The sequence below is a fragment of the Apium graveolens genome, chromosome 3 (genome assembly GCF_009905375.1).
Source record: "Apium graveolens cultivar Ventura chromosome 3, ASM990537v1, whole genome shotgun sequence".
Taxonomy (NCBI): Eukaryota; Viridiplantae; Streptophyta; class Magnoliopsida; order Apiales; family Apiaceae; genus Apium; species Apium graveolens.
In genome coordinates, this window is record NC_133649.1 from 287238103 (window position 1) to 287249373 (window position 11271).

General features: G+C 33.5%; 1 protein-coding gene across 1 annotated transcript; it reads right to left on the minus strand.

Moving 5' to 3' along the window:
* Positions 1-905: 905 nt before the first annotated feature.
* On the minus strand, positions 906-7541 carry LOC141713511 (delta(14)-sterol reductase). The gene is made up of 13 exons (XM_074516958.1): positions 7345-7541; positions 7049-7166; positions 6887-6957; positions 6280-6336; positions 6111-6202; positions 4604-4651; positions 4168-4288; positions 4029-4075; positions 3426-3507; positions 3122-3198; positions 2847-2966; positions 1355-1429; positions 906-1269 (listed from the first exon to the last, which is right to left on the minus strand). Exons 1-13 carry the CDS (start codon positions 7390-7392, stop codon positions 1116-1118), a joined length of 1110 nt encoding a protein of 369 aa, XP_074373059.1. The 5' UTR covers positions 7393-7541; the 3' UTR covers positions 906-1115.
* Between the last annotated feature and the right edge of the window lie 3730 nt (positions 7542-11271).

Here is an 11271-nt window from a genome sequence, read left to right on the forward strand (position 1 = left end):
TCTTGACAAAAAAATTATCCGTGAATTAAAGTTCAATAGAAACAAATTAATTATAGCATTTAATTTATATAATTTCTTAATTTTCTTTACTTTCTGCTGGGCCTTTAACACCCCTGCTCGTCGAAATTTCTAAATTTGAAGAGCACTATATTATAGAAGTTGTCATAAAATGGCAGCGCTCTTCAACTTTGCAAAAATAAGATAATAAAAGTGAAGCCAAACACTTGAAAATGGCTACATGATCATGAAATAAGTGTGGGAGAACAAAGTGGTTACCTCAAAGTTTGTAGTGTATCGGAGTCTAAAACAGCTTACAGATTGGAGAGGTGCCAATGAGAAAGTAAAGCCGGAGACTTCTTCCAGTTTTACTGGTCGAAATAGTGACAGTTTGAAGTGCAAAGCTCCTGAAGGTAATTGTTTGAAGTTATATGTCGATGCCTCCTTAGTTCAGGGAGCATCTTCGTTTGCAGTTGGATGGATTTTTAGAGATCGAGATGGTGAATTTGAAGGAGGACGAGTCATGCGTTTTAACAGGGAAGTGACAGTGTTGGAAGCTGAGTCTACAAGAATTCTTGAATCATTGTCTTGGGTGTTGGACAGATTTACTAATAAGGTGTATTCAATCTGACTCCCTCACTGCAGTTCAATCGATCAACACATGAACTTCTTATCAAGTGTAACTTCACCATGCTTTTGATGAATGTCGGCAAAAATTAGCATCTCGAAGAGGTCTTAGTCTTAAACATGTTAGAAGGTTAGCACAGGACAGCCCATTCCGTGACTCGTTTTCCCTGTGAGCTATGTTGATTTTATGTCTCCTCCACGTCAAGTGTTGGAGTGATGTATGATGTGAATTTTGAGTAAAGGAATTGCATTTTATTTTCAAAAAAAGAAAAACATGATCATGGAAGAAAAGGTTTCGTTGATCTATCAAGCAATATAAAAAAATTGTCATACAAATATTGTAGGGTTCAAAAAATAAGAAAACCCAGGTACTTGTACAAAGATTATCGACCATTCACTTACCAGAAGATAGCTACTCAAAAACTTGTATGACTTTCAGTTCAGGTACATGCCGATTAATAGTATTCTCGATTGGCAGGCGAGCTTTGCTGCTAATAAACATAGGGAAGTATTCTCCAGGGAACCACTTTACAATACTCTGCCCATACATCTTTATACTTCTCGGCACACCTTGCTTCATCTCTTCTTTCTCTCCAAATTAACAAAATAAGGAGATAGATTGGGTAGAAATATGGAACCGGGGAACTGCAAAGCCATCATTTAGGTTTTATGTTTTGGTTATTACTCCCTCAAATCAAAATACTGCATTTTCAGAAAATGGGGAAATTACCTTATCCCACAAGGCAAACTAAAGGACAATGCCAATAACAAATCTCCAAGGTAATTACAGTGCCTTGCGATTCCCCTTCAAACACAATAAAATGAAAGTATATGAGAAAACCAACAAACACAACCTGAAGCATCAAACAGAGACTGGATACAGAATATTACTCGTGAATAAAGGTAAGTTATCAATTAATTACAGTTGACAAAGGATCAGAATGTCATATACCACATGAACATTTTTTAAAACATTAAACATTACTATAAAGTATCATCTGTTGGACCAGCTTTACTGCAGATATCCGCCATTGATGACACACACATCAATCTCTAGTTGCTTTGTTTATCAACAGGGTATCTGATTAATTAGTTGAGGTAATAGAAATCTATTAGGATGTGAATAGCATTAATGATATAATAAATATCTATATTTTACTCTTAAGAAGAACATTACAGTAGAGTAGACCTGGCAAAATATGTGATTGGTTTGGTTTTGGTTTTAATATAGTGGATTTGGTTTGGTTTATGAACCATAACCATTTTGAAACCGCATTTCAGTAAATATGGAATTGGTTTGGATTTAGTTTGTGTGGTTTTGGTTTAGAATATGGATTAACTGTATTCATTAAAATAACAATTAACATCTGCATATAAAGAAATGGAAAAGGGTTATACTTGATCTTTGTACCAATACACTCCTTTCGTGAAAAGGTTTTAATCGATACCAAAATAGATATTTCAGATTTTAAAATCTATTTCTTAATTAGTTTAGTTTTTAAATTAGTTATTTGGAAAAACAAAAAAGTAAATAAAAATTGAAAAGTAATGCCTAATAATATGCACCTCCAGAATCATGGACGGATCCCTGGATTGGCAGGCGCGCGAGCCTAGCACACATCTTTTTTTATTTAATTAAATAAGAAGATGAAAACACCACTCTCACACGCGACTGGAATCACTTCTTTGCGGGCATCTGTGCTTATCATATACATAAGTCATAGGAGTATATGATATACACATATACGCTAATATACACTTCAGAAGATAGTACAGCACAAAGTCAGAGAGCAGAGAGTAGGTGTTGCTAAAGAAGTTTTGAAATATGGATATCACATACACTTCAGAAGATAGTACAGCACCGAGTCAGAGAGTCAGAGAGTAGGTTTTGCTAAAGAAGTTTTGAAATATGGATATCACATATTTGTATCCAGATTTGGATCCATATTTCAGACAAAATTTATGATTTAAAACCAGTCCATATCCAAATACTGATTAAATCAGGCCATATATTAGAGATTGGTTTGGTTTTGGTTGGATTAGTGGTTTTAAGTCCATATTTCCAGGTCTACAGTAGAGGTTTAAATGAAATTGCTAGGGAAGATTCCTACAGTCACGAGTTTATGTCAAACAACTAATTAGTTGATAGTTCATACAGTGTATATGAGGATGAGATTGAAAGCAGTTCACTAGAGAATGAATACACTAGATTGATAGCGTACCAGTAACCAGAAACAAGCAGCTTCCCTCCAATAACTTTTGGAGGTCTACCCCATATTAGTGCTTTTGGATTCTTTTTAAAGACATGCTTCTGCTTGTTAGCTCCTCTAAACACCATATACCTTCAGTATACATGATTCATCAGTTCAGCAAGGAAATTATATATACATACACACACACACACACAGAGAGAGAAAGAGAGAGAGAGAGAGATGGAGGGAGGGGGGGGGAGAGAGAGAGAGAGAGAGAGAGCCGCGCTTTCCTAATCAGACATTACCCGATAAGAAAGACAAAACAATTTGCAATAACAGCTGCTGTTGTTAGCTCCACTTTATTATACAACAGCCACCAACCCTATAAAGAAAACAGAAGTAATTACTTGGTTGACACACTTTATGATTGTGTATAGCTCTTTGTTCAAACTTCAAATGATAGCAATAGAGATTCAGATTTATAAGCGCGGCTAGAAGCAGTCGTATAACTATTCTGGGTAGGTAAAGTAAAACCTAGTACTATATTATCTTCGGCAGTCACATTCCCTATTTCTGTATTTTTTTATTTAAAAACTGAAGACCACATGCCTGTATACTGAAGGTGAAGGGAATCCAAACTAGATCTCCGAATACTAGCATGAAGCCCAATCTCTCTGCTATTATATCCCACCTAAAAAAGAGGTCCAAAATTGTAAGTAGGCCAATCAAACAATTTGGACTAACACCAGTATCTATGTTACAGATGAAATGGTTAATCACATATAGAGCATGATCGAGAGGAAGATAAACTTTTCCGGAACATTTATTGTACATATTTCCACCAAAACTTGCTATATTTTATTTGAATGGGTCAATTAAGCCCCCATCGTACTAGGTTACATAAAGTTTTTTGATAGAATAAAAAATTGACAGCAGCAAAACCACATTCGAACAGTTAAGAAATTTGCATGTGCAGAGAAAGCCATCAGGCATAGAAGTATAAGTGAGTATATTATTAATCACTCAGAAACTTTTCATTTCAGTACTAGGAAAATATTTTAAATTGTAAAGATATAGAAAAATAGATGCATTTCTCTAAATAGCCAATTCATGAACATACATATTAATATATAGAATATTGCAGCCACTAATGAGAAGGAATGACACTAGAGTTTGGTTGGTCTTTCTTAGTAGAACAGGAGATGAACCTACGTGGATGTCATGTATTCTTCATGAAAAAAGTAATCGAGGATGTACAACTGAAAAGACAGGTGAAATGATAGAAAAGTCAGTACCCATAAGACCAGTTATAGATTATTTTAATCAAGGAAAGTATACCATTGCAGATTACCAGACAGAATAATTGATAAAGAATCATTGACTGACTCAAACTGCTGTGTTCGAAACATTTTCCAAGAACTGAGAGGTTGATAAGTAGCCATCCCATCATCCCAGCTCGAACAAAGAAGAATCTACAAATGGATAATTTCATTATTGTAACAACTAACAAGTACCATTTCACCTCATCCCAGCAATTGATAATATTTTAAAGAAACAAACACTTTGAAGACAGGAGCCAAAGAGAAAAATAACTCTAAGTTTCTGATGACACATAGTTAAGTAGAAAGAAAACATCAAATTTTGGCATAAAGACACTAAGGTAATTACAATATAGTAGAACTCGTTATTGCATTATTGGTAATTACCTGTAATAACCAACACATTTATAAAAGAATATAATTTTGGAGAAACGAACAAGCAGAAATATGATAAAGATTGTTACATACTTGAGGTCAATGCCCATGAAATGAGGATTCAGTTGTATCCCAAGCCACCTATAAAATGAACATATTTAAATAAAACTGAATTTGCGCAGACAGGCATTAACCATAAAGCATTAACCAGGAGTTAACCATAAATCATAACTGGAGAAATTAACAAACCAGGAGTAATGATATATCTTCTAACACAAAGCATTAACCATTTCAACATAACTAGAGAAACCAGAGATGCAAACTTAGAATTCAGAGATTTGGAGAATAAATCAACTACATAATTAATTATGAATTATCAGTTACTATAACCAGTATCTGCACAGTACAGCTTTTACAAGGCTGCATCAGAAAATTTACATAACCTTTCCTTAACATTTACTGTGGATAAAAACGACTTCTTGGTGGATGTACTCAGTCAGATAATAATTTAATACTACAAAAACTTTTCGCCTGTAAGTATTATTAAATTGATAATTGAAAATAGTGACTGCTATGAGGTAGTGTGCTATTACTGTCAACACTTTCTTTCATGGAAGTTAAAACTGGACTCTTTAGATAAATATGAATAAATATGAATACATATTACAGATTATTTAGCGCAAGTCCAATGGTGTGCTATATCTTGTGCTAAAATAGCACAATCCTATAATTTGTGCTAAATATAGAACAAAAGATAGGTGGAGTTATAATTTACACATCATTCCACCTCATCCCACCTCATCAAAAAGAAAAAGTTGGCTAGAAAAATTAATTTTGTATTCACCAATCATTGGAGCCACGATGCTATTTTAGCACCAAAAACTACTTTTTGGTGCTAAATTACAGCAATAGGTGCACTTATTTTTACATCACCATTGGACATGCTCTTAAAGTCACAAAAGGGTCATACTTTTTTGTTAATAAAATATACAACCACGTAAAAGCAACAATCCAAAATTATCAACAAGTCATACTTTTTTGTTAATACTCAAGCCCATATTGTCTGGACCCCCGAGTATAAAAAAATTTAAAGACTTCCAAATACATTATAGATATGGGCATCATAATGGATAAGATAGAAATAGTAATGTTGATAAAGGTGGAGATGCCAAAATCGTCAAAGAAGACGCTTTATTATCTGATGCATAACGGTGTTCTTAGAAGCTACAATTAAGCTACGTTCCATAATCCTTGTAGTTTAGTTTATTAAAAGTCTCTAATTTTTGTTTATTAACAAAATAAAAAGTGGTCTGTGCCTCTGGATATTAAGCACAGGAAAAAAATATGTTGTCTATGAAGAGGTACGATCTTATCACTGAATGGCAACTTTTCTTGTTTTTGAAATGACAACCTGATGGATATAGGGAAAGAAAACATAATTAACTTTTTTTTTCAACCTTAATATTTAGCACTAAATCTTGTCCTGTCTTGTTTTCCGTATTGAATCTGGGATGAAGGCCAAATGAGGGCCTTGTAGAGCCATATAATGCAGTCAACATGAAAGATATATAATTAATGAAAACAAAATAAGAGATAATACCAGTCATTGATTTTGTTTCCTGTGACATAGGGTTTCAGGGATGAACTCTGACTAGAAGAATTGATACCGACTGCATAAAGTAATGATGTCACCTGGAATTAGAAGATAATAAAAATTAAGACAATGCAGAACACTGATTAAACATGGTCAAATAAGTATTGATACTCACAACGGCACTGAATATAAAAGTTGTCGACAGAAGTTCAATTCCTCTATCTGCTATGACCTGCAAGTATCAGATTAATTTGAACGCGCCATTAAAAACTCAAACTATAAAAGTTTACATCAAAGTAATGTTTCAGAGGAAATCCCCAATATCTGATAAACAGCATATTATTATTCCATCTACTGACACGGAGATGGGGAATGCAAACACTTGGTTGGCACTGAAACAGGGAGGAGGTATAATATTGTTTCACACATCATCCTTGTAAAACAAAATACTCCCCCGGACCATATTTATTTAATATATAGTTACACAAAGATAATTAAGTTAAATTAACACTACTGAAGTACACCCAATCAATCAATCAATCGATTGAAACAGAGATAATTAAAAACACATATAAGATGAGTAATTAAGTTAAATTAGCACTATTGAAGTACAATTAATCGAGAATCCTCCAATGTCTGTCATATCAAATAGACAACATTGAGTATACATGAAACAATTAAATTAACACTAGTGAAGAACAATAAATCGAGAATCCTCCAATGTCTGTCATATCAAATACGCAACAGCGCATACACGAAACAATGAAACAGATAATACATACAGAAGGCGATACGAAATCCACCCAAACTCCAAGTCCAAGTAGAGCCACTAGCAGCACAAGAGACGCCAATCCTGAAAACAAAAGATTTGTTAGCAGACATAACATCAAACACCTGGAGTGCATTAATTTCAAAGTGACGACCATAGAAATAATGAAATGTACCATTGCAACGGTAGTAGAGACGAGAGCCGTCGGATAATTTGACACCGGGAATGAGGTTTCCAGGTAAAATAGATCCAGCTAGTTTCAAGTAAGTGAAAAACACGAGTAGCAAACCAGCCTGTTACATTATAATTGAATTAGTAGAATTAAGAAAACAAGGTTTGTGCGGTGGTTGAACTCTTGTACCCCTTGCGCCAGGTCAGGAGTTCGACTCCCGTGTGTGCGTGTATAATTAATTAGCAAAAAAAACATAGAGAAAATGTATAATGATTAAGTTGTAATGTGTGTTTACTAACAGAGGTCCACGACGGGATGAATGAAATGAGAAGATTGTTGAGATCCATTTCGCAGATTTGATTTTCTTGTTTGTTTTAGCCTCAGGGTCTTCCCACTAAGCTCAGAGTCAGACTGGTGTCAACTGCTCTTGACCGCGGGCGCTTGCCCGCTCCTTATATGTCACCTCAGGGTTCCCAATTTGCCACCGTGTATTTTTCCTTTGCTTTTTGGTCATGTTTTTCTAATATTTGAAATTAAATGTTCACTTTAACGGAAAAAATTAGAGTTATTTTCACTTTTCATCTCTTAGGTTCCATCATAATACGGATTGGGTCAAAATTTTTAATTATATGCAATATGCATCTTTTAGGTTTTAATATCCTTATAATGACCACTCTTCGACCGATTTCTGTTAATTTTGATCGTTAATTAACAGTTGACTAGGGGTAAAATGAAGATATTAAGTATGAAATATTAAAAAATATATTAAAAATTCGAAAAAACTACAAAATAATATGTAAAAAATATATTTATTTTCTTTATAGTGCGAATATCTATATAAAAATTTTTATAATGTGCCTAATAATTTTAAATATATCAAAAAATATTATTTAACTTGAATATTTAAAAGATGAAATAATTAAATCGAAAAACTAAAAAAAATATTATTATTATTATTTTTAAAAAAGGCTTAAATCGGTTTAACACTTGATTCAATTTTTTTTTAAAAATAATTATATTTTTTACTATTTTTTCCAATATTTTAAATTTATTAATGTTTTATTTTAATATTTTATATGTGTTTTCTCCGTTTTACCCCTAGTCAACTGAATTTAACGGTCAAAATTGACAGAAAATTGGCTAAAGGGTGGTTATTGTAAGAGTATAGAAAACTAAGAGATACATATTGTATATAATTAAAGTTTTTGACTCAATCCGCATTATGCAAAAATCGAAGGGATGCAAATTGAAAATAACTCAAAATTTTATTTCAATTTAGTTGTGCATTTTAACTTTCAATACAAATTTATATTTCAAACTAACTCTGTTTCACATATCTTTTATTATGTTTTCTAGATAAATCTCATTTCATATATTAAGGTGAATTGATTCAATTAATTTATCAACGTTCACCTTTGTTAAACTGTGTAATTTTTCAAAAGTGGAAATCTAATTTTGAAACGGAGCGAGTATTAGTTATCAAGAATTTGAATTATTCTATTCATTTTAGTTAGGTTGGGTTTCTTTGGATTGAATGCAATGGAATATATATGTAATTAGAAAAATGGGAGTTGGAAGAGAATATTTGACAAAAAAAATAGATGTACAAAATTTTTATGATAAGAATTGTGAAGAATTTACGGGGATAATAAGAAATGGAGCACACAAAATGACATTATGATAGTTAAATCGGCCATCAACACCATCAATGCACGGTGTTCTTCGACTAATTGTTACTCTAGATGTTGAAGATGTCATTGACTGTAAACCGATAATGGGGGTATTTATGAAAAATGAATAACATTGCGAAAAACTGAACCATTATACAATATTTACCTTATGTAGCACATTGAGATTATTTAGCTACTATGTTCACTCAAGCGATTAGGCACTAACAACAAAATAGGGAATTACGATTAGGGACTAACAACTAAATAGAGAATTAATCGAAACAATGGATATATTTGATACTTTATTAATATATAATATATTAGCTCGGATTTAAAAGATCTCAAACAATGATTAAATATTTAAATAAAATTGGTTAAATATTTTTTAGGGATTAATCAAGGATGTTTCAAAAGATCTCAAACAATGACTTCGTCAATTTTTTCTTATTTATTAATCAAAAATTAAACATTTATTAAATCAAAGCAAATAGATCAATAACTTTTAGGAAAAACTATCCTAGTTGTTTTACAATTTTACTTATATGTTATAGTGTTTTTCTTTTCTTGATTTTTTTAATTAATATTGGTCTCTTGCAAAATAAAATGATATAATGTTGTTGTAGAAAGAAGGAAAACAAGAAGTTACAGAGAAAAGAGATTAAAGAAGATCCTTTTCTTAAGCTAAAACATACAAATAATTGTTTTTTTTCTTATATTACAAGTTCCCTCTTATTTTCTATAAAAGAATTTTGAATATAAGAACGCCAAAAGCTCTTTTCAATATTTTCCTATTTTACAAAAAGTAAAACTAAATGGAATATAATTCCCTTATCATACGTTCCCCCTTGTGATAGACTTGTCCTCGAGTCTCAGATGGAATTGAAAAATCTGGAAACCTAACATATAAATCAGCAGCAACTTTCCAAAAAACTTTATGAACAGGAAAATTAGTCCGTTGTACCAAAATTTGAACTTGTGCATCATTGTGATTCAATGATATTTAACCACCCGATTGTCAAGAATCTGAGCAGGCACCATTTCACACCCAGCAGGTGCAGTAGTAAACTAATTAGGGAATTAAATTGTAACTCAAACTTCTCAATAAAACTTCTTCAATTGGGATACATGAAAAATATTGTGTATCTTTGCTTCAAATGGGATGTGAAGCTTATAAGCCACTTTGCCTCTAACTTCAACAACTTAAAAATGACCATAATACTTGTAGGCCAGCTTCTAATTCCCTCTTATTTGCAAAGAATATTTCCTATAAGGTTGCAATTTCAACCATGTACATTCTCTAATTTCAAAACATCTCTAAGACCCGTGTTGATCAACATGTTGCTTCTTTCTGCTTTGAGCATTTTCCAATCAAAATTTGTTCTTGTTAACTGAGGAATTTGGTTAACAAAAATTTAAGGTACGCGGTCAGAATCAAGATTTGCTGCGGTGGTCGGTGATCAGAGAAATCACCGGTGTGCGTTGATTTGTGCTTAAAAACCAGCTGAGATTGATAGGGTTTATATTTACATTCTCAGAGCTCTTAAACACGTGCCCTCACAATGTGCCTATGTACCTCCAGTTATAGTGGATCAAGCTAGACGTAGTTCTTGGGGAACAAAAAACCTAGATGAACTTGGCTTCTCATTTTATGGCTCAATAGAAGTTGTTGAACCAACTTCCTATTATAACTCGAACATTGATTTTCTTTAGGAGTGCCCAACGATGCGGCCTAATCACAAAGGCCCAAGGCTCATTTACGACCGCATGTATAGCCATGACTTACCGCAAATGCCAAAGTGCATCATTACCCCCGATAAGGATAACTCACCATACTACATGAAAAGTGATGTCAAGCGCAAAAGTGCAAAGTGCGTGATAAACCCAGAATCTCTCATCGAGGAAAATCGGCAAATACGGAGACAGGATTCCCAAAGCACACACTAGATATTTCCGACCGTTCCTCTATGAGGATAACATGCAAGACTGCAGAACGACGCCTTCGACATATTTTCCGGGACGAAGGGCTCCCAGAGGGCCCTTTTCCGCCTTCCAGAGTGCTCCCCCATGCCTAGGGCGCACCCTAAACATGGAGAGGTCCTCCGGAGGCTCCTCTTCCTTCGTTGTACGAATTTTATATTTTGTTCACTTCCTAATTTAGTTGTGGGAGAAACCTCCTCGCTAATTCTTCATTGTCACCTTACTTGTATTGCGGAGCGGCCACCCCGTACGGCCATATAGCACGGGGCGCGCCCTATAAGGGTCCGGAGACATTTCCCCGGATCCCGGGTTGTTCTTCATTTATTGATTACTTCACTCCTTCTCCCTGTATTAAGATTATCTTTTATAGACTCCTTATTAATAGTTGTTCCTGTTAGTGTTTGTGCCCTAGAGACAACACTATGACGTTTTAGTTTAAGACATTAGGATTATTAATGTTTATGTTCTATCGATTATTCTCTTTCTAATTTATTAATTCTTAATTTACTGTGATTTAAATGTTAGATTAATAAATATCCTTTGAATATGATATGGAATTCTATATCTCTAAGTACGTGA

Excerpts from the sequence above, each read along its gene's own strand:
- LOC141713511 (XM_074516958.1), bottom strand. The coding sequence starts at position 7,392 with ATGGATCTCAACAATCTTCTCATTTCATTCATCCCGTCGTGGACCTCT. Across the intron at positions 7,167-7,344 it reads TCATCCCGTCGTGGACCTCT|GCTGGTTTGCTACTCGTGTT; the intron begins GTTAGTAAACAC and ends ATAATGTAACAG. Across the intron at positions 4,652-6,110 it reads GGAAACAAAATCAATGACTG|GTGGCTTGGGATACAACTGA; the intron begins GTATTATCTCTT and ends TTCATTTTATAG.